At 36.5% G+C, this 26,071-nt stretch overlaps 1 protein-coding gene across 2 annotated transcripts in view; it reads right to left on the minus strand.

Moving 5' to 3' along the window:
* trappc9 (trafficking protein particle complex subunit 9) overlaps positions 1–26,071 on the minus strand; it is a 211,513-nt gene that overhangs the window by 105,983 nt on the left and 79,459 nt on the right. For both annotated transcript variants that reach the window (XM_051872803.1, XM_051872802.1), the window contains 2 exons: positions 13,449–13,601; positions 3,624–3,742 (listed from right to left, as the gene is read on the minus strand). In XM_051872803.1, the coding sequence (XP_051728763.1) occupies positions 3,624–3,742; positions 13,449–13,601 (272 nt within the window). The remainder of the gene's footprint in view (positions 1–3,623; positions 3,743–13,448; positions 13,602–26,071) is intronic.

Consider the following 26,071-nt stretch of genomic DNA (forward strand, 5'->3'; position numbering starts at 1 on the left):
TTTAATTACAAGTACTTGATTTTTGGAATCTGAATGCTTTAACAAAGTATTGAGCAAAGGCTGTGAATACTTATGTACATGTGATTTTTTTCATTTTTTATTTTTAATAAAATTGCAGATTTTCAAACAAACTTCTTTCATGTTGTCATTATGGGGTATTGTTTGTAGAATTTTGAGGAAAATAATGAATTTAATCCCTTTTGGAATAAGGCTGTAACCTAACAAAATGTGGAATAAGTGAAGCGCTGTGAATACTTTACGGATGCACTGTATTTATAAATACACACATCCCTGTATAAATTTAACAAAAAATATATTACATTTATATATAATATGTTTATATATAAATTATATATACTGTAAATATATAAATATACATGTATAAATGCAAGTATTTCTTATATAAATACATGTATATGTGGGTATTTATATTTAAATAATAAATATATACAATACACACACATATATTATGTAAACACAAACTTATTTTGGATGTGATTAATCACGATTAATCATTTGACAGCACTAATATATATGAAATGGTTGATGATTATTTAACGATTTGTGTAGATTATCATTTTTAAATTTAAAAATGTATATTGTTATGACAAATTTCTACAGTTTAATACTGAAAATCTGGAACAGTAAAACTATAAAATCTATACATACTGTAGATACTTTAAAAGTAGCAAAACTAAATGATAACAACAAAAATAAAAATGCTAAATTGTTATGTGACCTTCATATCATGAAAAAAAAAAAAAAAAAAAAAAGAATACAAATTCTGCTATTTTTAATTTCTAAAAAAATGTATCATGGTTTCCACAATAATATTAAAATGCACAACTGTTTTCAACACTGATAATAATAAGAAATGTTTGAGCAGCAAAGCTCTTTCTCTTCTTGAATACACACAAATACTCTCTCAGGTATCTGACCCTAATCTTCCCTCTCCAACAGCCTCAATCCGATATTTATTATTGTGCTCGACTAGCCCAGCAGAGCAGACAGGATTCTCTTTTTCTCCTTTATCGCCCCTCAGTCCCTGCCAGGACAACGAGAAAGAGAGGCAGAGGGGAAGGACTGCGCTGGAAACAGCTGAGCTGCAGACTTCCCTTCACTGTTAAGCCATTTGGAGATAGTGAGGGCCGGGACACCGTCTCTTTCTCTCTCAGTGTTGATAGGGTTAGGAGAGGGGAAGTGAGTGAAGACACTTCCTGTTGTGAGCCGCAGTCGGACGCTGTCAGTCAGGCAGCAGAAGTGATTACCTTCAGTTCGTCCGGATTCAAACATTCGGTGTGTCTCGGGTTGGGATATATCCTGCAGCGTCGATGTGACCTGTCACTCAACACTTTCTCCTCTCATTACTTCTCTAGCTTCCCTGTTCATCTTGTTTCAATTCAGGATGCATCTGTATTCTCTCACCCCGACATCCTCAAACTCTTTCTATGTGCTGAAAATGGCACTGAATTATGCAGTGATGACAGGAGGGATGGAGGTAGATGGATTGTCAGTCTCATGGCCCGATCACACTGACAGTGATTTTGTCGCTAGAGGACAGAGGGTTGCTGTAATGACGCTCGCTATTGGGCGAACCTCAGGCTGGATGTCCTGATGTTATTGGTGTGCTGCTTAACTGCAAAAATCTTTTTAAAAATGTGATCACAAATTAGGTGTTTTGCTGGTGAAAATCACACGTAATTTAATTCGACAACAAATTAGTTTTCTAGCCTCTTCAAATTAGCTTCCTGAAGTGAAAATTACTTTATGCCTAAAACAAGAAAAAAACAATTTGCTAATAGGATGAGACAAAATAAACGTGTTTTCTTTGGTGTGCATTTCAAGTCTAAAACTTTAGATTTTTCTCTAAAAAAAAAAGACTTATCATCATATGCTCTGTTGCTTGTCAAGTAAACTGATCTTGTTTTAAGGATGTTTAGATATTTTTACCTGAAATCAGACAAAAATACAAATACATTTCTTTTTTGAGGTGCACTCAAGTTGTCAGAACCTTTGAAAATGAATGACCTCTAGTCTTAGTGCAACTGCAGATTAATGTCAGTGTGAACAATGTTTCAGATGATGGTCCATTACTCCATTACCAATTAGACTGATTAAATCCCTTCCACTGACCCTCATTATATAAAATAATAGTATAAACCAGATAAACTAAACATGAATGAATGAATGAATGAATGAATGAGAAAGAAAGAAAGAAAGAAAGAAAGAAAGAAAGAAAGAAAGAAAGAAAGAAAGCAAGCAAGCCCATATAAACTAAAACATCACCAACAGGTCTACTTCAACAGCGCAAATCTGATTTCTACTAAAATGTATGGACTTCAGCACCATGGACAGACACATACACTCTCTCACACACATACTTCAGCACCACGGACAGAGACACACGCTCCCTCGCTCACACACAAACAAACTTCAGCACCACGGACATACACTCGCTCACACATACTTCAGCACCATGGACAAGGACTCTCTCTCTCTCTCTCTCTCTCACACACACACACACACACACACACACACACACACACACACACACTCACACACACTTTAGCACCATGGACAAGGACACTCTCTCTCTCTCTCTCTCTCTCTCACACACACACACACACACACACACACACACACACACACACACACACACACACACACACACACACACACAAACTTCAGCACCATGGACAGAGACACATACATTCACTTACACACAAACTTCAGAACCACAGACAGAGACCATATTGGAGACACGCCTGCCAACCACAGACAGATGTAAAGGGAGAGACAGTTACTGAAGATCACAATGGCCTTTTTCAACTGCTATACAGGACAAAAAACGTAATTCAACAAAAAGGCCAAACAGAACATAATTTGATATGTAGTGCACACTTATGCAGAGCAGAATTACAATAGTGCAACATTAATCCGGAAGTAAAAACCCATAGGGAAATATATTTTTTAACAATAACTTACAAACCTTTAAAGACAAACTTACTGTGAGCTACGAGGTTGTTAATCGATGATATTTGCTTCTGTCGAAGACATCAGCCTGCATTATTTCAACTTAACAGCAGAATTCATGGTGAAAAACTACATTACCCATGATGCTGTACAGGAAATTCCACCAATCACAGTCGAAACAAGCAGAATGCGCCAAAAGCTCTACTCACTCCCATGAAGCACCACAAATGATGTAATCCCTACACTCTCAAAATACTTCAATATTTGAATGTATATGCATATTTTGCAATAAACTATATATGTGACCCTGGACCACAAAACCAGTCATAAGGCTAATTTTTTTTAAACTGAGATTTATACATCATCTGAAAGCTGAATAATTTGTTAGGATAGGACATAAGATGGCTTAAAATGCTTTAATGAAGACTTTTTTGAAATCCCAGGAAGGTACTGTTGCACTCTATAAGACTTGAATGTGGGCGGAGCATTTCAGTGTGATGTCACAATTAGAACCCAATTAACCATCAAAACATCATCACACCTACCTAGTACACTAACATGTGTCCTACAGTAATGAAGTGTAATATAGCTCTAGAGCAGAGCGTGGGCAGAAAAATAAAGCGTGAATAGCTCTAGGACAGTATTCCTACCTTGACATGATTGTATTCGTTCTTGCTGGCGTCAGTGCCGACTGGTTTATTTTCGGAGCGTGGCTTTAGGACCTGCCGCAGCGGGCTGGAGACGGGCAGACCTGTTACACTGATACCATCTGAAACAACACAACAATATCCATTAAACATACAGTGCACATGAACACAGCAGCCAGAAGCCTGAGAAACAGAGAGCGAGGAGGCAGAAGGGGAAATGGAAAGAGAGACCACTATCTTCTATGACTTATGTGAAGAGGGGACACTATTATACAGCCATAATTCCTCACATTCAGAGGCTGTGAACATCGTTCAAACGCTTTCCTCTCCACCTCTCTCTCCATCCACCGTTCTATCTCTCAGCGCATCTGTTTGTCCGGTGTTTAGTGCTCGAAATAAAATTAAAATCCATAACGTGACAGTTTGAAATATGATGAGGTGGAAAAGCTTGGTAATAAATAAGGCGACGGAGTACGTGTGCCGCAGTGGATCTCTGGAACACACTCAGGTGGATAAATTTTATCTCTCCAGCACATACGGATAATGGCATAAACTTATAAACGCACACACAAATTCATTCAAGCAAGTTCATTCTGAGTTATTTTTTAGAAACGGGACATAAATATGACGAATGAAACTTTCATCAACACAGGCTTAAACGGTCTGCAGGAATGGCCTGAGCCTGCAAGAACATAAAAACAAAAGAAACTGAAGAACAGAAATGTGTGACATCAGCTGCAGTATGGATGGGTGATATATGACATATTCATGATATATCTGCAATTATTTTTCTGCTTATATATAATTAAGCAACATTGTGATGATTTTACCATGTTATTCGGACAATATGTTTCTTATAGATTGTGCCAATAACGTTTTGTGAGTATTAAAGTATTAGTTCACTTTACAATGAAAATTACCCCAAGCTTTACTCACCCTCAAGCCATCCTAGGTGTATATGACTTTCTTCTTTCTGATGAACACAATCTGAGTTATATCCCGATGCATTCCAAGCTTTATTATGGCAGTGAATGGGACCAACAAGTATGAAGGTCAAGAAAGTGCATCCATCCATCATAAACGTACTCCACACGGCTCCGGGGGGTTAATAAAGGCCTTCTGAAGCGAAGCGATGCATTTGTGTAAGAAAAATATCCATATTTAAGGCGTTAGCATAAGCTGAATATGGAAGGCGGTCTGGTGGAAGCTAGATATTTTACTTTATAACTTGTTAAATATGGATTTTTTTCTTACACAAACGCATCGCTTCGCTTCAGAAGGCCTTTATTAACCCCCCGGAGCCGTGTGGAGTACGTTTATGATGGATGGATGCACTTTCTTGACCTTCATACTTGTTGGTCCCATTCACTGCCATTATAAAGCTTGGATGTGTCATGATATTTATGAATATAACTCTGATTGTGTTCATCAGAAAGAAGTCATATACACATAGGATGGCTTGAGGGTGAGTAAAGCTTGAGGTAATTTTCATTTCAAAGTGAACTAATACTGTTTTAATTCTGTCTCTAATTTACACTTGGAGAGTGCAATTTATTTCTGTCAATCAATTCAAACTGAAAAAGTTCAAAATATTTATTAAATTAAGGGGCTTTCGCATTGGAGGAACTTTTTCATAGTTCCTAGAACTATTGGCTGAAGTACCCAGATTTTGCCGTGTTAGGAACTAGGAACAATTTTAGTTCTAGGAACTCCTTTTGGGGGAACTAAATTAGCTCCTACCTCAGAGTAAGGTCTAAACCAGCACTATAGGAACTATCAGTGATGTGAGTGTACGTTGATTGGCATTTTTAAAAAGCCGTGTAAACATATTTACTTCACGAACATGGAAAACAGCGATAACAGCATGTACCTGTTGTCTGCAGGGTTGTGTTCTTTTCTCAGCCTCGATGATATGTAATACTGAAAGTTGTCATAGGAGATTTCGTCTCTTAGCCCCACTTTTTGCTCTTTCAGTCTTGTAAATTATGCATTTACATTCCATCTCCGTTATCACGAAACCAATGACACACAAGAAACACAGCTCAGATCACGGCATCCTCAATCCAACGGTTTTTAGCACTTGTAAATGCCGCGCTTAAAGACGCCGCTGTTGGCCGCTTCAGAGGTCCTTTTGCAACCAGAGACATGGCCCGGGGGAGAAATTAGTTCTCGGGGAACTATCCTAGTGGCTAGTTCCTATAACAGAGTTCCTAGAACTATTCGGTGCGAAAGCCTCTTTATTTGCATCACTCAAAAATTCTCACAATAGTCCCCACATGCTTGTCTCAATAAAGCCAATATAAAATCAACTTTTAAACCCACTTTTAAAGGCCACTTTTCACAGAAAAAGGGCCAAACCAAAATCTCTTTTTCTCATTAATTGTCCTGTATCACTTGGAAATTACATTATTGTCAAAAGGTTGCAAAAAAGAGGGGGAAAAACAGAAAAAATAAATAAATAAATAAATAAATAAATACATAAATAAATAAAAGCTATGCTAAAACATGGAGGTTGCATTGTCTGCCACACAGAGCCATTGCTCTAATGAAGGTCTTTTCTGTTGCTGTGACATTTCTGGATTTGACCTGCTTTGGCTCTGTCTGAGGGAGAATAATGAGGGTAAATTGCAGCGTTTGCCGTGCACAGATTGCTCTCTGTATCTCACGCAGATGTTTCAATACACTTGGATGGATTCTGACATTCAACAGAGGAAGAAGAGCGGAAGAGACACCAGAGGAAAAGTGCATGTACGAAAATGCTGCTCATCACTATTCTAATAGAAACGCATGTCTGTACAATAGCATGTGATTTTCACCTGAGCCACAGTCATCCTTCAAATGCGGTCCCTCTGCTGCTTAGTAAAAGAGAACTGTACACAGAAGCACACATCAGAAAAGATCTTGGTCAGTACGTGTCTGTTTTTTCACCCAAAAGGGAAGAAGAGGTTGTTCAATCACTCGACACAGAGAGAACTTACGGTCCTCATTACGAGTCCCATGGCATCTGAAATGACATCACTTCCCTTCAACAGTGTCTGACACCATATGTCGTAATGTCTCCTGCTAACTTTACAAGTCTCAGACGCCCAGACACTAGGTCAGAGCTAACAGAGTGACATGAGGTAAAAGGAGGGCAGAGCTAAGAGAGTGACACGTGATCAGAGAGGGTGGAGCTAAGATAAATATCTAGTTCAGTCATGAAACTCTAGAAGGTGCAGACTTAGAGCAAGCAATCACGGCATTACTGCATGGCACGTTTATTTGCCTCTGCTGATCCTGCAGCCAGTGAGATTGCTTGATCAACATTTAAATAGTCTGGTTCATTGCTGTAAGCTAGTCCTGCACGCTAGGAACTGCACGCTTCAGTTCCTCTGAAACCCTCCACCTCCCTCAGCTCCACCTGCCTAGATCTGTTACAGGATTTTACGTATCTCTATTCAGCAGCAATAATCTGCAGTATAGCAGATCTAGTCCACCAAGACCAATATCGCTATATTCAATAACATGATAAAACTATTCAGAGAGTCGTCATTATTGTACCGCATATATAATTATAAATTTATCATATTATAATTGTCAATAATAATTATTAAAATAATATAATGTAATATAGGATAATATAATATAAGATAATATTTTAATTATTATTGACAATTATAATTATAATTTACTATTATTAAAATAAATTATTTTGTTTTATAATTTATATAAAACAATTATATATATATAATTATTTAGTGTGTTTAAAGGTAGCATCTCTTTGTCCTAAATATAGGCTATATGCACGGTTACTTCCTGGTTGTCATTAAGCCAGCTTGGGCATTTCCGGTGAACTGTTCATTCTGTAGTCGCTGTACATCAACACAAAACTATCAATGGTTGACTTTTTAATGTTGTATTGATATTTTAATGCAGTTATCACATTTACCTAATTTGCCAATAAACCAGTTTTATTGATTGCAATAAAGACGAAGCTATTGGGACCATTTAAAAACGGCGTGTCTGTAATTAGACACGCAAACGCATTTTTTTCCCCCCAGCACTTCAAATGTTATTTTTGATGTGATGACCACAAACATTATTTGTTCATCCTTCTGAGATTGTCCCCATCATAAAACCGAACTTTTAAAAATGTAGGAAATTCAACATTTGATAGAAAACACTTATTTAAAAATAAAAAAGACAATAATTACTACTTTAACCAGCAGGTGGCGGCAAAGTAGCATTTATTTGCGCATATATCAGCCAATTCCTCTAATCGTTTTTAACTTCGTTTTTGACTAAATATTAAACATTATAAAATAACTAGGTTTAAAAATACATTTTGTCAATGTGAAGTATGAAATACTCAAAAAATCTTATGAAAAACAATAACTTTTCTTGTGAATGAATTACACAGAGAGCGAGCACCGCGCTTTCCCTTTGTAATCACAGCAGCTGTCAGTCAGTGCAGTGCAAGATCAATGATTTCAGCACACTTGTAAAAACACACATTTTATTCAATTAATCTAACTAAAGTGCACAATAAATATTTAATTTTTGAAGCTTTCTTTCACATAAAAGTGTGAAAACTGATGGTCGAATTGAATTTAGCCGAGGAGGAACAATGAGGTACGTCTTTATTTATTTATTTTTTATGCCGTCTTATGTTCGAATAACTAAATTAATGCTATGCCTGACTATTTAAGCGCCTATATTCTGATTATAAACTAAATATTACACTACTGATGCTCAACACACCAGCAAATGACATCTCACCTGAAGTTTTCGAGCTGGCTTATATTATTGCGGAAGTTCTAAAGAACGCTCTGTGCATATAGCCCATTGCTCGGCAGGGCTAGAGTATTTATTTATTTTATTTTTTTATTTATTTATTTTTTTTTTTGGCATATGCCTGCATGATGTCACATCAAGTCAGACAGCATTCCTAAAGGGATAGTTCATCTAAAAATGAAAATTCTGTCATCATTTACTCACCTTCAAGTTGTATACATTTCTTTGTTCTGCTGTACACAAAGGAAGATATTTGGAAGAATGTTTGTAACCAAGCAGATCTCTCCCCCCATTTACTACCATAGTATTTTTTTCCCCTACTATGGTAGTCAATGGGGGGCAAGATCTGCTTGGTCACAAACAATCTTCCAAATATCTTCCTTTGTGTATACAATGTATACAGGTTTGGAACAACTTGAGGGTGAGTAAATGATGACAGAATTTTTATTTTTAGGTGAACTATTCCTTTGAATCACCAGTAATCAGTTCTGCAGAGTACATGCAATACAAATTTTAAATGAGCTTAAGAGCAGACGAGGGCGAGGCAAGGACAATAACAAGACAGAGTGTAAGGGTGAGGCCTAGAGAGTGAAATGGGAGTGTGATGATAGACAGGCTACATCAAAAATATAATCAACAGCGTACTAGCATTGCAGTCTTGATTATTTTTCTGTCATATTTTGATTTTACCCTTTCAAAGCATATAAGTGAAATAACAGGGGGTCTCCACAGGGGGTAAAGGAGCTCAATATCAACTCAAACGATCCACATAATGTACGTCCTGAGCAGCCTATGATTAACAGACGTCATTTATTTCCTTGCTTAAGTAAAACGCAGCGGGCTGCATCGCACTGAACCCTCAAAATGTGGTGCTCAGCGATAGCCGGGCGTTACCCAATGAGGCTAGCGAGTTCATCCCTACGTGACGGCGTGACATCATCCGCACTCAGCGGTCGGCTGACGTCCCGCATGAAGGGTAAACGTTTACCTCCAGCGAGCTCTCAGCGGGGGGAGCTGTCCAGTTTAATGGAGCCACTCTCCTCTCTCATTATGTTGTTCTTGCGCTGACATTTTAACATTCAGGCACTAATGTGTTTAGTCTGACTGTCTGGCCCTCGTGCTCTGATGGGGAGACGATTTATAGAGGACGGATGAATGAACGAACGAACGGACGGAGCGGCGTGTTTAAGAAACTCTCGTACGGACTGAACCCAACGGCCTCCGGAGAGACAGACAGAGCATTGCATCACAGTGATGACATCACCACCATCACAGCATGAGTTATGCTGACAGGAGAGATGGAGACAGACACTGAGAAAGAGATGAAAGAACTGAAAGAAACAGAGGAACAGAAATAAAACGTATGGTGTGTTTAACATGTATGTTTTGCATAAGACATTTTTTTATGAATCAGTTTGAGTGAACTCACTGATTATCTGAATCAGTCTAACAACTCAGTTTTTTAATTGGTTGGTTATTGTCCGGGTTGGTTATGGAGTTAACAACAAACATATTAATTTAACCTCTAAAAACAGAAAAAAAAAAAAAAGAAAAAAAAATTCCACATTCAATATGGCTATTATTATTATTATGATTATTATTATTATTATTATTATTATTATTATTATTATTATTATTATTATTAAAACATTAAAACATTATATACAATAACAATAATGAAATATTGTTTTATTGTTTAAATTATAGTTTAAATGATATTTAATTTATATATATATATATATATAGATAGATAGATAGATAGATAGACAGATAATCAATAAAGACTATTATAGTGTTGAATAAAAATGGAGTATGTAATATTATTAATGACATACAATAATAACAAAATATATATATATATATATATATATATATAGTGTAAAATAAAAAAAATGAGTATTTAATGTTATTGTTATGTTAATTATTATTATTTTAATATTAATAAATAATGACATACAATATAATAAAAACACACATATATATGTGTATATATATATATATATATATATATGTATATATATATGTATGTATATATATATATATATATATATATATATATATATATATATATATATATATATATATACGCACACACACACACACACACACACACACACACACAATAAAGAAATGTATTAATTGTAATAAAACTATTGTAGTGTAAAATAAAAATGAGTATTTAATAATAATAATAATAAGAATTTTATTTCATAGAACAACAGTAAAACTACTATGTTAATATTTATGGTTGTCTTTCAAATGCTAAACTGTAGAGCTTTTATTTTGGCAGAAAACTGCTGGGAGACCCTAAATCTGTTGACAAGAGATTTATAAACAATGGTTGCTGCATGTTGCATTTATAAATACATGTTAGATATGCTGAATATCCCCCATTTTTTTCTCAGATTTATGACACGTGGGTCATATTTCAGTTCGGAAAATTTGTATAAATATGGAAAAAATCACATCCCTGATGTTGACTTTAAAACAGCCTGTAAGCCGCCTGTAATCAGAGATTAGAAAATGCCACATCAAACACTTAAAAATTTGAATGACATGTTTTAATTGTTTATACAGTTACAAACCACCATGATGAGAAAACTAATGTCAAACAGTGCTAAAATTACCACTAAATAACCAGCAAAAATGTATTATCACCTGCGATAACATCAGCAATGTTTACAATTCACTGCCCTCTACATGCTGCGCTAATAGAACGGGATTTAAGCTGTCTTATCAGCCTAATTCAGAGAAATTATTACTTTAACAATAATTAAAACATTTTAACGACGTCAGAGGAGAGACCCCGGAGAGGAGAGAGGAAGGAGGATGTTCATCTTGCACCTGTTTGTAATTCAAGCAGAAATGTAGCAGACAGACGCACACCGCCACTTGTCTGCGACAGTCTGCTCTCCTCATGTCTCCTTAATATCAACATGTGCGTACACTGAGACAAAGAGAACCTGGAGGACGTTTCCAATTCTCAGAGCTTGCTCTTTCACAGCTCAGAAGAGGTTGCAAATACAACTTCATTCTCAAAATACTTAAAAATAGACAAAAATAGTCAACTGTTGACATGCAGTATAATAAAAATCTGTGAAACTGATGTGGATAGCAGATCATTTGATCTTGAAAGAATTGGATGAGAAATGTTTGAGATCATATTGAGAATTAACCTTCATCTTTTGAGATAAAAGTTTAACTTTTTTCCCCTTTAAGTCCATTTATTCAAACAAATCTCCAAAAATGGCTTGATCTCCAAGAAGTCTCTGAAAGAAATCACTTTTTGCACACAGAAGCTGCATTTACTTGATCAAAAATACAGTAAAACTAGGGATGCACTGATATGAAAACTTTGTATACTGATACCGATAACCGATAATTCTTTATATTTGAAAGCTGATACCCGATATATTGGTCGATAAATCTAAATAAAAATTTTTATATAATTTTTGAGATCCTGATGACAAAAACAAAAGTCTCACCATTAAAATAAATGTCCCAAACACACAATTATAATGTTTTTATTATAATATTATGTAGCATATATGACAGACTTGTGCTATACGTTGCACTTAACTGTATTTTCCTTTTTGAAGTGATTTCAATCATATTTCAAGCAATTCAAAATCATAATGGCAGACAGTGTGCATCTGAAGTGTCTCAGCTGAAGGAAATAATTCATTATTTAATCGGCTTTAATATATTGGCCAAATTTTCTTATCGGGCCGATAACGATAGCATTAAAAATGAACATATATCGGCCGATACCGATATGGTGCATCCCTATGCAAAACAGTAATATTTTGAAATATTATTACAATTTAAAAGAACTATTTTCGGTTTTAATATATTCTAAAATGTAATTTATTCCTGTGATCAAAGCTGAATTTACTCCAGTCTTCAATGTCACATTATCATAAATCATTCTAATATGCTGATTTGATCCTCAAGAAACATTTCTGATTATTATCAATGTTGAAAACAGTTTGTATTTTCAGGATTCTTTAATGAATAGAAAGTTTAAAAGAACAGCATATATTTGTGCCTTTACTGTCACTTTTGATCAATTTAATGCAACATTGTTAAATAAAAGTATTATTTCATTATTATTTTCATTATTAAATGTAATTTCATTAAAAAAATGAAAATAAAAATCTTATTGACGGCAAACTTTTGAACGATATAGTGCACATGTGAACGATGATTGGTCTACTGAAGAAAAAAAAGTATGATATGACATTAAGCAAATTTGGGTAACACTTTACTTAAAGCCTTTATTTATAATGCATCATAAATATATTCATAATATAATGCATTATATATTTTCATAAATAATTGTAACCAAAGTTAAAATGGATTCTGAAATTTGTTGTTTGTCATATGTTTTAATGCATTATACTTTATAATGCATGTCTTCAGTGAATAGATAATGTATTATAACTGTGGTTACAATTATTCATGAGACCATACAATGCAATATAAGGTGCATTACAAGGCATAATTAATGCATTAAAATAATTTTATAAAGGCTTTAAGTAAAGTGTTCTAGATTTGCTCTCCATTTCATCTCATTGCTTGTCTACAACTTCAGATAATGGTGATTTTTCCTTCTCAGCGAGCATGAGAGGGGCATTAAACTGAGAGACAGAAAGAAAGGAGGTATAAGTGTAATATAGCCAGGAAGGAACAAGATGTGAAGAGGAAATAGATATGAATCCAGAGAGGAACTACAGAGGGCAGAGGGGACGGAGAGAGGGTAATACAGAAGAGAGACGGCAGCTCAAGCGATGTCTCTGTTGAATGTGAAATTAGATGGTACAGACACCATTTCAAATCACCTCCCTTGGATCTGATCTACCATAACAGGGCAAAGTGAATACTGCCTTTCTATCTATCAGAGAGCAATCAGGCCCATCTTGATTATAGTGTGATGGCTCTGGTGATGCACTCGCAGAAATTGAGCGCAAATTGGACGGGACAAACCAGAACGGACCAAAATGATGTTGTTTTTGCGTGTCAGCGTATGTGAGCTGTGTTCGTGTGGATGTTTACCGTCGTTCAGGTCATGTAACAGGTTCTCCTGACCGGAAAAGTCCAGTTTGGTGGATATGTTGACAGGGATGGAGACAGATTGACCGGATTTCAGAGGCAGGTGGGACAGAGCGTCCTGCAGGTCCCAGCTCACAAACTCACCAAACAGCTTCTCTGTAATACAGAAAAAAAAGAGAAATAATATTTGTTTACAGCACTTTGGTCAGTGACAAACAAGGATTTTATTATTTTTTTTTTTTTAAATAATGAAAAAAAGGGAAATAATTAATTTAGAACTCCAGCTTAAGAAATAAGAAATATATAAGTACTAAAATGGATGATATTTATTTATTCAGGTTATTATTTATTATATTTTTTCTTCTGTTGCAAGACCTAAAAATGATTTCTAAATAAATAAATTAATTAATTAATAAAACATGATCATTATAGAAGTGGCGTATTAATTTTACTAAATTGCTAAAATTATCTATTATGTGAGTCAAGACTTTCTTTTTGAATGCTGACCATTTAAACAAATAAAAAATAAATTCATATTAAAATAAACATTTATTATTAAAATATATAAAGTAGTATTAAAACTAAACAAATAAATAATATTAAAATAAAATATGTACAAAACGAAACTCAAATAAGATAAAAAAAATCTAACTGAATATAATATTAAAACAAAACTAAAAACAATACTAAAATAATATTAAACAAAACTAAAAAGATGAAACAAATAATATAAAAACAAAACAAACGAACAAAACAAAACAAAACAAAATCAAAAATAAAATAAAATAAAATAAAAAAACTTTAAGGCACAAAAAATTGTAGATGAGGTGAGAAAATGTGAATAAATCCCCAGCAGGCATTTGGATGAGTCAGCAAAGGAAAAACAAACTTGGAAATGCAAAAAAAAAAAGAAAAGAAAAAAAAAAACACCCCCATGCTTTTGGACATGTACAGTGGAGTACCATGGAATTCACTAAATTACAGTGTCAATAACAATACATAACTATAGTAATCACCTGTGCTGCCACTGTGCTATTTAGTTCAGGTTCTGTTCACCTGTTCCCAATGTTTTTTCTAAACTTGCCGCCTAAGGAGAAGCACAATCGAGAGTTTGATCCCGGTGCGTAACGAGAATCTTACAGACTCGCTCTCTCTCCGTTCTTCTCATCTCCCGGTGTGTGTGTAGACACAAGAAACGCCTGTTCAAAGCTTTATTCACATGCTAAAAGCTCCCAAACCTCCCTGAGAATGAATAATAGACAGAGGCCAAATAACGAAGTCAAATTACTGCTGCAAAACCCGTCTGTGAGCGTTTAAATGAGGCATCTGCCCTACAGACACATGATCCTTATGAATCAAAGCTTTGATTTTCATTTCCACATGAAAGGCCGAAAAACGCATGAATAAGGGGCTACATTACAATGACGGTCGTGAGAGATTCAACGGGAAAACACTTCAAAATCAACCCACTGACTCATATTAACACCTGCCACCTGTTTGTCTGAGGCCTGATGAAGGGTTTGACCAGGTCAGAGTGAACGCTAATAAACCAGATGTGTCTACAAGCAGTGGTAAAACTGATCCATAATGACTCCAAGCTCAGGTCTACAAACATTGACTTGATTTTAGTCACAAAAAAAGTCTTTTGACTCTTGAAAGTCTGACGCTTGACTTTCAATATGACTCGGCAGCTTATTCTGGAGGAGATTTAGGAGGAGATTATTTGACTGACATGCAAACCGACCAACCACAGTTTATGGAGCAGGAAATCTTAATATCTCTGAGAACATAGAATATAAAGGAGAGTAAAATGTGCATGTTATTAACATTCCACCTGCAGTCCAACATAACCTGTATGAGTTCCTATTTAAATATTAACTGCATATTTAAATTATTCTTTTTTGGTTACACACACCTTATTTCTATGTAAATCAGGCTCATTATAGAATGCATCAGATTCACAATGCAACTCAATCAGCATTGTGCTATTATAGCAGATGGAAAGCTGTCGGTCAACAAGATTTAATTAAAAAGCATGTACATTTTGTATTCATCATGGCATAATTCATGATTTGCATAATGTATTTAGAGAATCAGGTGCTAAAGCAAAAGGTGCAATTCTTCATTCTTGTTTTTTACACACTGCACCTTTAAATTGATCAAAAGTGACAATAAAGACGTTTATAATGTTACAAAAGATTTGTATCACGGTTTTCACAAAAATATGAAGCAACTGTTTTCAACATTGATAATAATAATAAATGTTTCTTGAGCATCAAATCAGCATAATAGAATGATTTTTGAAGAGTAAAGGCTGATGAAAATTCAGCTTTGATCACAGGAATAAATTACATTTTATAATATATCAAAAAAGACAATGAAATATCGTTATTTCAATATGTATCGATACTGAAATATCTGCAACAGTTCCAATACTCCTTTTCTGCAGTATCGATACACCGATACCAGCTGCGAGCTCTCACTCTCTCTTCTCTCCAACTGCGAAATACAGTTTGACACACACCCGCCTTCTGTCACTCACTCGTCTCATTCGCTCCGGTCATATACTTATTGCGCATAATTTTACTCATTCCCGCAGGTTTCTCGCTCACAACACAAGCACAAGCACCAATAATCTACATAAGTGGCGCACACATAAAGCCACATCTCAAACAGCTCACCAGTACCAAATTGAGTAGTTTTTCGTGGAGTATTGCGCTTAAAAGGTCAAATACACACAACATTATGTCAAAATGCCTGTCTGTCTGACGAGTATTCAGGTAAACACAGTCAGTTTGGTAATGGAAGTAGTTGAGAAAGATAGCACATGTTACGTAACCCGTATATTGGATCTGTGCATGAGCTCTTAACAAAGACTATAGAATAAAACAAGATGCGTTACTCGTATTGGGGAGAAAGTGCAATGCGCAATATGGTGGAATAAGTCCTGCCTTCTAAATAAGAGCCAATCGTAAAGTCATCGTGTCACTGCAGTGGCCGTTAGAAGCTCCAATTCCTATAAACAGTCAGGTGCGCGCCTCCGAAATGAGACACAAGAGACGTGCATTTAGGACTGCGCATTAGCTTGATCCAGCCTGAAAAATACAGTTTTTTGTCATGATTTGAGCGTTTAGAAACAAAATTTATGAGTCGGTTCTTTCATTGGTGATTTCAAATGTGAAATTTAATCGAAAGCTTGGCAAACAGCTTTGGAGAATTTGATGTTTCCTCATTCAAAGAGATAGGAGCCGCACTTGAGGTGTTTCAAAGATGGCCGCCGAGTAAAATGACTTGTCTTAAAGGGACTTTGGCTCTTAAAGTGACAGCAGCCTAATAAACCTGCTGCTGTCTGTCATGTTAAAGGGTTAGTTCACCCAAAAATGAAAATTCTGTCATTAATTACTCAGCCTCATGTCGTTCCACACGCACCCGTAAGACCTTCGATTATGTTTGGAACACAAATTAAGATATTTTTGATAAAATCCGAGAGGTATATGACTCGTCCATAGATAGTAATTTAACCACCACTTTCAAGGTCCAGAAAGGTACAAAAGACATTGTTAAAAAAGTCGACGTGACTGCAGTGGTTCAACCTTAATTTTATGAAGCGGCGAGAATACTTTTTGTGCGCAAAAAGTATTCTCAAAAATAATGACTTTAGTCAACGTTGTTTACGTTCAGCGCTTCCGGGTTCTACGTCAGAACGCAGGCTCAGTATTGGCCAAAGCTGACCAAGTGAGCAGCACAATGCATTTGTGTGATGCTGATGCAGGAGCTGGCCAATAACGAGTCGGGGTTCTGATGTAGAAACTGAAAGCACTGGACGTAAACAGCGTATGAGAATGACACAGAAGAAAACATATTGTTGAATAAAGTTGTTATTTTTGTTTTTTGTTTTTTCGCGGGTGTAACGCCGGCAGTACACTGCAGGCTTAAGGGGATAAAAGTGGCCAAATAACACTAATTATGGTAACAGTTACACTGACAAGTACACTAAACAGAGCAAATATTAAACTGGACTGAACCCATGTTGCTGTATCAACAGTTTTAGCATTTTAATTCTTAATGTCTGCTCTTCCCCTAGCGGTTATCTATTCCAACTGTCTCTCGAGAGCCATGATCCTCTCTTCAGAACAACACGGATGGAAATAAACAACCCAGACAGATGTTAAACCCCGTTCCACAACAACTATGCTCCCGGGCCTGTGAGCCGTCATCCTGGAGGGCTTCTTCCTGGCAGCGGTCCTGGATGGATCAGGACAGCAGTCTACATACATCCTGAACACACACGGCTGCCAACGCTACAATCTGTTTTTTGGAGCCTGGGGGTCTCAAAGCATGAGTTTAACCGCTGAAGTCTCCGCAAAAGGAAAAATTCACAATTAGCATGTAGCTAATAAGGCTATAAACCTGTGGAATAAAGTTAAGAACACAAAAATGAGGCATGACATTTTTTCCAGGGATTTTCTCTAGATTTAATTGTGATTTTCCAAACATTAGCATATAAACAGCGATTTCATACAGTCTCCGTTTCAGGAGGCAATGATGACAGACCGCTCATGGATCATCTGAAGCATAATAATAGAGCTTTCCAAAATCATAATCTCAGATTGGCTAGCTTTACATGATTTACGGGAATCTTTTTCAACCTTTTTTATGTTTATCTCCCAATTTCTGTGAGTCACCAAACAGAAAAAACAGTCACGCTTGCTTTATGTTCCCAAGCTGCCAAGATGAGAGCTTCCAAGGCATGGAATCTTTGAAAGATATTCAAAAGTTGAAACTTTCAATAACAAAAAAAAAAAAAAAAGCCTGTCTGCGTGAAACTAATTTTCATATATACTAGTCTGTAAATAGCCTCTGTGTACAATTAAATTATTCAAAATAACAGTTAAATGCCATAAAACTCAAACCTAAAAGCCGAGGAGAGGAAGAAAAGAAGCAAGACCCGCCGCTCAAGCTCTCCACACTAATTTGTTGGGGATGCAAATATTCAATAATTCATTATTCTGTGCGAGTGAATGCTAAAAACAGCGTGTAGATGGGCGAGTCGGCTTTATAAACAGCTGAGCAGTGACCATAATTCACCACGGTACAGCCGAGCTTGAAACTCAGTTGCTAGGAGACACACGGTTCTGCTGTCTCATGTGTTAAACAGAGGTGACAAACAAGACACTGACCAGGACATTTCTGGGGAATTTGAACATTTCTGAGAAGTTTGCGAACAGAAAACATACAGCATGGAAAACTTTGTGAATTACTTTGTGCATTTTTATTCAACTGGCACTGGTGACATAAACATTTTAATTAAACATATAAAAGTTTGTCAAGGTTTCTAATATAGTTATAAATTAGTTCTTCATGAAAATGTTCCACCCTTTCTCTGACCAGGCTCTCAAACAGTCTGTATTTGCTATAGGACCTGAAAATGATTAAAACTGATAAAAAAAATGTGTATATAAAACTCAAAAAATGACCCCATTTGACAGCACATCGACCTGAAAAGTAGTTAATTCTGGTACATATCCCTCTCAATTCTCAGAGTTTAAATCCTGTAAACTGTGACAGAAGTGATGACATGGTACTTTAGTGACAGATAGATCCTGATGTACAAGCAGGTGTCTGTCAGAAACAGGACAGAAAACTCCTTCAGACAACTACACAACACATGAACCACTCTGATGACACTCAGAAACACAGTGAAATTGATAGACAGAATGCAACAGTGACAAATGAATGGACAGAAAGACAGATGGGTAGATGGACAGACAGACAGACAGACAGACAGACAGACAGACAGATAGACAGACAGATAGATAGACAGATAGATAGATAGATAGTAGACAAAAGAAAATATGTATAGAGAAGAAGAGAGATCTAAGAACAATAGGGAAAACGACAGAAAATTATATAGAATAAAAGACAAATAACCACAAAAATGATACATAGAATGATAAAATGATAAGAATAATAAGAACCAGAGTGAATAAAAGGACACTATAGGAGTGGATGATTCAAACGATAGAAAGAACAATAGAAAGTTACAATCAGAGAAAGAATGGCAGAATATAAGAATGATAGATAGTATTGAATTGCGAGATATAAACTCAATTGTGAGATATAAAGTCAGAATTGCGAGATATGAAGTCAGAATTGAGATATAAAATCAATTGCGAGTTATAAAGTCAGAATTGTGAGATATAAACTCAACTGTGAGTCAGAATTGCATGATATAAAGTCAGAATTGTGAGATATAAAGTCAGAATTGTGAGATCTGAAGTCAGAATTGTGAGATATAAGTTCAATTGCAAGTCAGAATTGCATGATATAAAGTCAGAATTGCGAGATATAAAGTCAGAATTGCGAGATATTAAGTCAGAATTGTGAGATATAAACTCAATTGTGAGTTATAAAGTCAGAATTGCATGTTACAGGATACAAACTTGAAATTCAAACTTGAAAAAGACACCCCCCCCCCCCCCCCACACACACACAATTCTGAGGAAAGAAGTCACAATTGCGTTTATAACTCGCAATTCTGACTTTATTTCTCGCAATTTTGAGTTTATATCTCGCAATTGTGAGAAAATATAAGTCAGAATCGTGAGATAATCACAATTATTTTTTATTTAGTGGCAGAAACATGCTTCCATAATTTAATGCAACATAATGCCACCCTAAACCCTAACAAACAAAGCTGATTTCACACATTATCTAAATGCTTCTTCACTATCAGACTAAGGTAAAACTTTGATAATAGTGCTCAGATCACTTCTCACCACAGAGAGAACCAGATCTAAAACACACCATGAAAAGAGCAGACTGAAGAGCAGGAGAGTCTGTGAGAGACACACGGATGAGGATAATAATCCTCCATCAGCATGAAGAAAACATTATTACTCCAACACTCTCTTCTCTCTGATACACGGCCTTTATCTGCCTTACTCTTCCAGCATCAGAATTACTCTACAGGCTCCTGCACAGCATTTTAATTCCTCCTCTTCTCATTCATCTTCCTCTGCAAACACTTCTGAAATTAATTCAGCCCAAACCACATCCACAGACTTCATTCAAATGCTGTGTGATAATTTCAGCCTTAGGTGTGCTATCTATTGTATACACTTTACAATACATTTAAGATTAAAGTGTGAAAATCTCCAATTGGATTGCATTGACAATGTTGCCATTTAAAAGTGGCGCAGCGGGAGCAGAGTTAATATTTATACTTATCATGAATGTCAATTGAAAATTACACTGTTTATTCTGCCACAAAGTGGAAGATCATTTAAAATAGGCTGAACACCGCTATTGAGAGTTTCTGACATTTTCAGTGCGTGAGATTGTACTGTTTTGTTGTTGCCGGTATGCTGGAGAATAAGCTCTTGAAGCTCCGCCCTCTTCTTTAAAGGGGGCCGGGAGCACCCACTCATTTGCTTTTAAAGGGACACACACAAAAAGTGTGCAAAAAGTTGCTCACTCCCAAAAAGTGTGCAAAAAGTTGCTCACTCCCAAAAAGTAGCAAATTTAACATGCTATAAAAAATTATCTGTGGGGTATTTTGAGCTAAAACTTTGCATACACTCTCTGGGGGCATCAGAGACTTGTTTTACATCTTGTAAAAAGGGGCATAATAGGTCCCCTTTAAAAAAATAAAATAAAATATAGGGGGAAAAAATGCCACAATATTAATATTATCAATAATTTTAATGTTCATTAACAATAATAATAATAATAATGTTTTATTTCGAGTAAAATTCAAATAATAATAATAATAATAATAATAATGTTTTAGTTCTAGTAATATTTTAAATAACAATAATAACAACAATGTTGCTCTAGTATTATTTTAAAAAATGAAAATATTGAAATATTCACTTTATATAAATTATATCAATTACTTGTATATGTAACATTTCAGCAATTAAGTATATAACTATTCAATATTTCATTGAAGGAGAGAAATACACACATAAAGAGGTCTGAGCCCACAACATCCACTATCAACCTAAAAAAAGTAATAAATAAAAAAAATGTATCAAAAACTTCAACATTATTATTTTTGCTGCTTTACGAGCAGTGCCATTTCCTTCAAAAAATGCAAATCCAGAGTCACGCTGTGTGTGTGCAAGTGAAAGCAACACAGCCTCATTCATTTGATCATTTCCCACTGTACCGGAAAGAAGAACTCTCCAGTCTAGAAGAAAAATAAAAGACAAGACGCTACACACATACACACAGCGGACAAATCTAAACCCCTGAGCTAAACGTGCGTGTGCCTGGTTACACAGTGAAAGGTCACTGCTTCAGCCATGAGACTCTCACAGAGAGCTGGACATGGTTTCACGTGCCATGATCCATACAACATCTATATCTGTTGCACTCATTCTCGTACATACTAACTACATTTTCACTTTTTTTTAGTAAATGTGAGTGGGGTTTGCCTGCATATCACCAACACAATTTCTAAGCAGTTCAACCAGTTTTGAGTGGCTGCTAACAGTTGCTATGGTGTTCCACATGGTTGCTAGGGTGTTCTGGGTGGTCAAAAGAGCCCACCAGATTTTTCATCTCTAGCTCAAGAATCTTTTTTAATTTAAGTCTATATTTTTACTTCCACCAGGTGAATGTCATAAGTCTATAATCAAGTCTAATCAGAATTCATTTATTCTTGGGGTGAGGGTTTGTTCAAATGGCCTTTGGTCTCTCAGCCTTCAGTTATAAACTTTCATTGCCTGATCTTACTCCATATGTTACACAAAGCAAATGTCACTGTCAAAGGGAAAAGCATCATCCCTAACTTCAAAAAAGTCTGACAGCTGATGTAATCTGACATCCATCAATCACAGCTTGATATCAAACAGACTGTGACTACCAAGGTCATAAATTATACATCTATATGAAAAACAGAAACAGCAAGACCAACACTGAATAACATCTGGAGTCAGAAACAAAGACATGTAGAACGACTGCTCCATCCATCCATCCATCTATATCCAATCTACATCCATCCATCTATCAACATCCATCTATACATCTATCAGTCTACTTATCCATCCACCACCTATCCATTCATCCATCCATCCATCCTACATCCATCCAGCCATCTATCAACATCCATCTATTCATCTATCAGTCTACTTATCCATCCACCATCCATCCATCCATCCATCCATCCAATCTACATCCATCCAGCCATCTATCAACATCCATCTATAGATCTATCAGTCTATAGATGGATAGACTGATCAGTCTTATCCATCCACCACTCATCCATCCATCCATCCATCCATCCAACCATCCATCCATCCATCCAACCATCCATCCAACCAACCATCCATCCATCCAACCAACCAACCATCCATCATCCAACCAACCAACCATCATCCAACCAACCAACCATCCATCCATCCATCATCCATCCAACCAACCATCCATCCATCCATCCATCCAACCAACCAACCAACCAACCAACCATCCATCCATCCATCCATCCATCCATCCATCCATCCATCCATCCATCCCTCCATCCATCCATCCATCCATCCATCCAACCAACCATCCAACCATCCATCCATCCATCCATCCATCCAACCAACCAACCATCCATCCAACCAACCATCCAACCATCCATCCATCCATCAATCCATCCAACCAACCAACCAACCATAAAACCTTTAAACTTTATAACTTTACAAGATTTTGTTTTAAAACTTTCAAGGTCTTTTTGCAGTTGGATGAAATTCAATTCCTTTCTACTTCCCTATGTTAAATTATAATAGCAAAAAAAAAAAAAAAATCTGTTTGAAGTAGTATAAGGTTGAAGTAGCCACAACAGATTTTAGATGTCTTAACCTAAAATAGAAGTATATATATATTGAGGGCATGAATATCCTAGAATAAAATAAAAAGTATTAACCTTTTCATTGCTAGTAAAGTATAACAAATTCTAGTGTAAAGTATAAGCATGCAAATTATGAGTTTAAGAAGGCATCATTTGCCCAATGGTATCTCTGCCCTCTGTTGGCTGAGGGAGAAACTGTAGTGTGCTAGTGTGTACGTGTGTTTGTACACAGATGTCTCATCAGAGCTCTCTCTGCTCATATTTTATTCATTGTTTGCTTGTGCGGGCTACAGGAGACCATGCTGCAGACAAGCCAAAACAACCGCTGTGTGTGTGTGTGTGTGTGTGTGTGTGTGTGTATGTGAGAGAGAGAGAGAGAGAGAGTGTGTTTCAAAGGTGCTGCAGCCAACACCCACCAATCTAAACCCAACGGATCAGTCTCTGTGTGTGATTCGGAGTTCATGGTGACCTTGGCTGCTCCTGGTGGGCCTCCATCCTTTAGTTAAGACATGCTGCCATCTGCTCCTTCTACATCCATCACTGGCCTTTATCCAAAACCACCCACGAACATCAGAAATCCAAATCCTCTCCATCCAGAACCTCTCACACGTCTCTGGACACCAACACAATCTTTCCAAGAATTCCAAAAGCCTTGTACAAATATATTCAAGATCTTCTCTGTATGATTGAAAATCTCCCTCTGACTTCAAGCTCTCCTGGGAAGTTCCAACTTTGCAAATAAATATGACATGTTGGGCATTTTTCGCTTCTGGCAAAGACATGAAGCTTTTGGTTTCATGAAGAGCAAAAGAATTCAAATTAGAATCAATGATTTATCTATGGATTTCATTCTTGTGCTGTCACAGAGCAATAGAAATATAGTGTTAAACATGTTAGCAAGCTAAGCAAAAAAAGAAAAAAAAGAAAGAAGATAAAATAAAATAAAATAAAAAATAAAATAATACTATCTAAAACAACTTTAATACTATTCTTCTGCTGTCTTGTATAATAGCAGTATTTCTTCCATTTTCCTCTATTTTATAGTCGTCTCACCCAAAAAAGAAAAAAAAGAAAGAAAAGAAAAAAGAAGTGCTAGACCAAGATATCAGGCACAATGTCATCATAATAATACTAAGAACTGAAACCTCTGTAAAAGAACTTTTATTGGTCTGGGAGAATAAAGCAAGCTGTATCAAAAATATCAGGGGTGACATTTAAAAATGGACGTCACTGATCCAGAAGACATTCATTCTTACGTATTCCTGTCCTAAAAATAGCCTGAACTAGATGGAAAAGAGTAAAATACACATTACACACCTCATTTAGCAAAGGCTCCACACCTCAGGGGTCACAATTTGATGATTAATGCGTTTAACCCTAGAAAACATGGATAAATATGAACCTGAAGTGATATCCGGTCTGAGTTGTGACTTTGATGTCTTCTGTCAATTCGGCTAAGATTTTGAAAGCACTTAGACCACAACAACAATAAGAGCAGTGAGAGCTTTTTATCCTAACAGTGGCTCTGTACCCATGTATTACAGTACCGCTGGGTAATTAGAGACCCTAATTGGACCATCCACCGCTGGTTGAGCCCCTCAAGGCAGCGCGTGCATCGCACAGAAGAGTTATTACAAGCAAATCTGTGTATGCACATGGATGGAGAGCGCACAGAAAGCTCCCCGGGCTCTTCTGGAATCCTTTCAGAGACTTTTGAAACACTACAGAGTGTTCTAAAGCCTTTACGAAGCTTTGTACCATTTCTGTAGTGCACTGTTGGGCGGTGTAGCGGTTAGAGGATTAGTTAGGCAACAATGGAAACTCTCATTAATGCAAGCACATATTGAAACTTGGCATACAGCAATTAGCGATGAGACATGCGACCAATAATACTAAGCTTGACACAATGTGAAGAGAGCTACGGGACATAAATTGTATGTACAGTATCTCACAAAAGTGAGTACACCCCTCACATTTCAGCCCTCAATTTCTTCTCAAGGGACAATACTATAGAAATGAAACTTTCTGAAGATTTACTGTCCTCTGATATATGAACATACAGCCATTATTGTCAAAATAGCTGGCAACAAAAGTGAGTACACCCTAAGTGATAACAGTTGTATGTTGTTTAATCATGCAAAGCCACATGTCCTATTCATCATGTTCATGTTTTTGTCTGCTTGACAGGACCATACAAATGTGTGAGATCTTGTATTAGAGCAGTTAAAATTTGGTGTTTTGAGTACAATTCTCTCATACTGACCACTGGATGTTCAACATGGCACCTCATGGCAAAGAACTCTCTGAGGATTTGAGAATTAGAATTGTTGCTCTCCACAAAGATGGCCTAGGCTATAAGAAGATCGGTAACACCATGAAACTGAGCACAGTGGCCAGGGTCATACAGCACAGTGGCCAGGGTCATAGAGAGAGGTTTTCCAAGACGGGTTCCACTCGGAACAGGCCAAAGAAGTTGAATCAAAGAAGTTGAGACCTTGTGCTGTGCGTCAGGTGCCGAAGCTGGCTTTAAAAAACAGATGCATGAGTGCTGCCAGCATTGCTTTAAAGGTTGCAGAAGTGGAAGGTCAGCTAGTCAGTGCTCAGACCATACGCCGCACACTGCAACAAGTCGGTTTGCATGGCCGTCGTCCCAGAAGGAAGCATCGTCTGAAGCTGGCTCACAAGAAAGCCCACAAACAGTTTGCTGAAGACAACCTGTCCAAGATCATGAATTACTGGAACCATGTCCTGTGGTCTGATGAGACTAAGATAAACTTGTTTGGCT

This window comes from Ctenopharyngodon idella, chromosome 19 (assembly GCF_019924925.1).
Source record: "Ctenopharyngodon idella isolate HZGC_01 chromosome 19, HZGC01, whole genome shotgun sequence".
Taxonomy (NCBI): Eukaryota; Metazoa; Chordata; class Actinopteri; order Cypriniformes; family Xenocyprididae; genus Ctenopharyngodon; species Ctenopharyngodon idella.